Source organism: Penaeus vannamei, chromosome 40, assembly GCF_042767895.1.
Source record: "Penaeus vannamei isolate JL-2024 chromosome 40, ASM4276789v1, whole genome shotgun sequence".
In the NCBI taxonomy this organism is placed as follows: domain Eukaryota; kingdom Metazoa; phylum Arthropoda; class Malacostraca; order Decapoda; family Penaeidae; genus Penaeus; species Penaeus vannamei.
Window position 1 is genome coordinate 22,626,196 of NC_091588.1, and position 4,468 is coordinate 22,630,663.

A 4,468-nucleotide genomic window follows, 5' to 3' on the forward strand; every position below is an offset into this window, starting at 1 on the left:
TGTCCAATAGTATTCTTACACCAATTACCAGAAAATTACTTTATTACATGTTTTGTTAGTTGAGACTTTTATCTATAAAATAACCATTATCAAGTTCCATGTTAATACATCTTATTATAATAGTGTACTAGCATAAACATATTGATACTTATATCATGGATGAATTATTTATATAACCAAACATTTGATAAACACATTTTTGGGCAATTGATTTGAGAACATCACTGGACACATACCTTCAAATACAGTCTTATCTCTAGATGATAAAATAGATCTTTCAGGTTCCTGATCCCCCCCAAAAAATGAATACCCATTGATCTTTTATGATAGATTTCAGTATAGTAAATAATAAATCCTCTGACAGTATTCTTACTGTTGAAAATAACCTCCATCAGGATCCCCTTACCTTTAGAGCCGTGGCATTGTACAGGTATTCAATCAAATATTCCGTCGTCTTATTTGTTTTCATGGTCAGGTCTTCCCCAAACGTCCCCTGAAGAACCACAGAGTGAATGATTTCATCTACATCGTGATCTCTCGAGGAAGAACTCTTTGTCATTCCCACGCTTCTGTAAGAGACAGATTTTCCTCCTCCTTCCGCATCCAACACCTGGTCCTCCATCTCTTGTGGTTTGGCAAGGTATGGGTTGTGGTACCTGTCATGTTGTGGGTAATTATAGGCCATGATATGATTCGCTGTCTCATGATGTATTTTTTTCCCCTTTACTGGCCAAAGGAGTGGAAGTGGAGGGGCTTTCTCATGGCCTTGCTTCTGGTCGTTTTTCTGCGCTAAATGCTTCTTCCAACCTTCCTGATGGGGACTGTGCTGAATCCAGTCCTGTGCGGCGGTGTTGTGGGAAGGGTCATGGCTTTCAGCACCGAAGACGAGAGGCAGGGCCAGAAGGCAGATGGCCAACTGGAAAGGCAATGGGGATGTACTTCGGGCCATCCTTGACTTGAGTCCTCGCACCTCACAGTCGTCCTCTTCCCGGCCAAACGGCGTTTAAAGGACCTTTCATGGAGCTCCTTCCTCTGTGGCGTTTCCTTCACCAGGTCCTATGTTCCTGAAGATATCACGTGACGTTCATGATCCTGGAAATCCCTAGTTTTCTAATCCTAAAACATGAAACGTACTACTCTTTGTCATATTACTTCAGACACTTTTCGTTGACTTTAACGCTACTTCGATACAATGTTCAGAAAAAATAAAGTTTTTCCTTAATACTTCCACTAAGTAGCCTTTGCTCGCTAAAACAATTATAAAGTCACATATTACAAGCCTAAGAAATGAATTATATATCGATTTCTTGCCATTCACGTTACGCTAGCAGGAATGTTTCGAAACTGTGCCGTATGAAATAGCCATCTTTCAATATCAGCTGTTGTTTGTTTACACTTCCTACATTTCTCAAAACATTTCGAATATATTTTGGTGTCAAACATTTCCGTTTAGAGTTTGAAGCATTTATCCCACGGCTTTGATATGTCCCAGAGTGCTATGGACAGAGCCCCCGCGCCCCTGGAGCTTGTTAAAAGAGGAAATAAGGGCCTCCTGACGTCACTTGATGGGCTCGTCCTCCGCCCAAGCCAGAGTGCGAGAGAATGTCGCGACTTCAAACTCCTTCTTCCACGCTCTCCATGTGAGTAACTCTCATGTGTCAAATCTCTCTGGAGTTTCTAGGAGTGGACTTCGAGCTCACGTCGCCAAGGGAAATACGTGTCTCCATTGACAAGGTGGATATTTACAAGAGCGTCGACGAAAGGTTCAGCGAAGTAAAATTGGGTTGTTAAACTGATGCTGCTGTGTGGTTCTCAGGCGAGGTTTTGTGGGATTTGCTGTTTTGTACTTTGGTTGGTCGTGTGGCCAAGTTGGTCTCTGTGGATAGAGCCTTCGGAATACGGTGAGGCAGAGGATGAGCTGAAACCTACCAGTGATTTAAGAGAAGATTATCGTATGGTATGTTGAGGAGCAGGGAAAAGTTGAGGACGTATTACGGTAAATTCCCGCCTTATTTTGACACGCAGGAACCTGACTCTTGCCAAAAATGAATCTCTAGTTATCCAGTTACCACTGACTGCATAACAAAACACGTGAAATTTCTTCACATTTTCGTATAGACCGAGATTCTGAGATTACGGCCAAACTTGCAAGGAAAAGGTGTGTACCCCGAGAGAGCGTACGTGCGTGCGTACATGTGCGTTCGGACTTGGGAATGTGTGGTATTTTTCGTTTTTCTCTCATTATTTCAAGATCTTTTCAATGGGACTGGGTGTTTTAGCAAAGATCATGACTTCGTTGTCGGAATAATCAGTAAATCAGCATTAGTTTCCCCGCGCGAGTGCTAAAGGAAGAATAAAATGAGTCAACGAGTATGTATGACGATGTTATAAATGAAGTAACAGTCGTGCATATTTTCCTCCAGTGAATCATTTTTTTGTTGTTAACGTACCTTGCTTCGCATGTTGAAGTTTTTATGTTTATCTTTTCTGAATGCGCATATTAAGATAATGAATAAATATATTGTTTTTCTTTTAAGAGCCGTCATTTTATGCGATTCGATAACAAGAGCGTAAAAGACGGGTAAAATGAAAAGAAATAATGAGCACACAGATAGATTAAGAACGCGCGTGTGCTCTCCATTTTGAAAATATTAGTGTGAAATCCTGTCCGCCACGCGACTTATTTTTATCTATTTCGTACAAGGAAAATACAGTATACACCTAACGAAACATTCATGTAAACAAAAACTACTTTCTTAATGTCCTTCCTACGTGTGCCTTCAAACCAACGGAAGAAGACCGAATTAGATTTGTATCCACAAAAAGCATCGAACCACACGGAAACCTGATAACAAATAGAGGAAGTTTCAGTGCTGTTGTTTTCCATCCGGGTGATATTTTGTCTCCCTTTCCTTTTTCGAAAAAAAGTCCTCTCAGTTAGACTTCAAATCACACACTTGGTCTACTGGTAACGACCGCGATGCACAGTAGGAGCACCGGGACACAGAGGCGCACGCAGAAGATACTGAGCCACAAAGCACTAATAAGTCCTTTTGTCACCTTCCCCTCCTCCCCCACCTTATCTCCCTCCGCCTTATCTCACGCCAGAGAAGTGGATATGTGTCGCGTCTTTATCTCGGTCATGTGAGTCTTGGGTCTCGCTCCCTCGCTTGTGACAGGTGTGAGAAGAATTGAACATGTGATTTTTTTTTATTTTTTGCGGCTAATTAGAATAAGATGTTTTATGGAGACTGTGAATGAAAATAGTAATAAACAGTGGTATTATATATGGGAATGATGATGTACTTAACGATAGTGGTAGCAACTGTATAAAATGATCCTCGACTTTGGCAATCTGTGATAAGATATTCTGATTGATTTGATCACATGTTCGAAAGAATTTTGATAGTGCTATTTGATTACATTACAAAGATGCCGACAAATAACGACCATACAGTGTTAATAATAATAATAATAATAATAATAATAGCAATGATAATCAGTAATTATTTTTCCCTTCCTGTTACAAACAACGAAACCAACAGGCACATTACAATATGTAACCGGTATAACACCTCAACAGAATTTATGCGAATGATAAGGTGCCTCAAGCAGTGCATTCGTCCGGCTGTCACTGATATCTTGTTGTTGGGCTTGCTCCGGAGTTGACGGGGTTCTTGAGTGTGCAATTCGCCGCCCAGAGTGAGAGGGTCAGGGTAAAATGTGGTGGGATAGGGAGAAACGGGGTCTTTGATCGCTTTTTGGCATTTCGGCGTTTTTTGTTGTTCGTTGTCCTCGCTGGTATAGCTTTTCAACGTCGCTATTATCTTTATTTTTTCTGGTTGTTGGCTTTTATCAGTTATACAATAGTGTCGTTCATTTTTTGATCGTCTGCTTGGTGTCTCATTTTGAGAATAGAAGTAAAGTAGTCATGTCAGATTTTGATTTTTTTTTTTTTTTTTTGGGGGGGGTGCTTTTTCATTCTCTCTCTCTCTCTCTCTCATCTCTCTCTCTCTCTCTCTCTCTCTCTCTCTCTCTCTCTCTCTCTCTCTCTCTCTCTCTCTCTCTCTCTCTCTCCCTCTCTCTCTCTCTCTCTCTCTCTCTCTCTCTCTCTCTCTCTCTCTCTCTCTCTCTCTCTCTCTCTCTCTCTCTCTCTCTCTCTCTCTCCCTCCTCCCCCGAATTCTCTATCGTCTCCCTCTCTCTCTCTCTCCCTCTCCCTAATTCGCTATCGTCTCCCCTCCCCTTTCCCTTATCTCCCTCCCTTCATCCATTCATCCCTGCTTCTGCCTCCCCCCCCCCCTTCCCCACCCTTTGCTCGTATCCTATTCTCTTGAGAAATCTATTAAAGCTCCTAGTGCACACGTCCTCTCCCGCCGCCGGATGTGGGTCTACTGAATGACGAAACTTTGGCGCTTCTATTTTAAACTCATCTTATCGTAAGTGATACGGTCATTGGGTATTACTGCT

At 41.9% G+C, this 4,468-nt stretch overlaps 1 protein-coding gene across 2 annotated transcripts in view; it reads right to left on the reverse strand.

Annotated features, from left to right (window-relative positions):
• Nucleotides 1–3,050, reverse strand: part of LOC113808226 (SID1 transmembrane family member 1) — a 23,549-nt gene extending 20,499 nt beyond the window's left edge. Inside the window, exons 1-2 of one of the 2 annotated variants that reach the window (XM_027359573.2) lie at nucleotides 2,958–3,050; nucleotides 407–1,064 (exon numbers count right to left, since the gene is read on the reverse strand). In XM_027359573.2, coding sequence (XP_027215374.2) covers nucleotides 407–949 — 543 coding nt within the window. In that variant the 5' untranslated portion in view covers nucleotides 950–1,064; nucleotides 2,958–3,050. Of the gene's footprint in view, nucleotides 1–406; nucleotides 1,240–2,957 lie in introns of those variants that run through there. The other variant, XM_027359572.2, reaches the window with a different exon arrangement.
• Nucleotides 3,051–4,468: the final 1,418 nt, after the last annotated feature.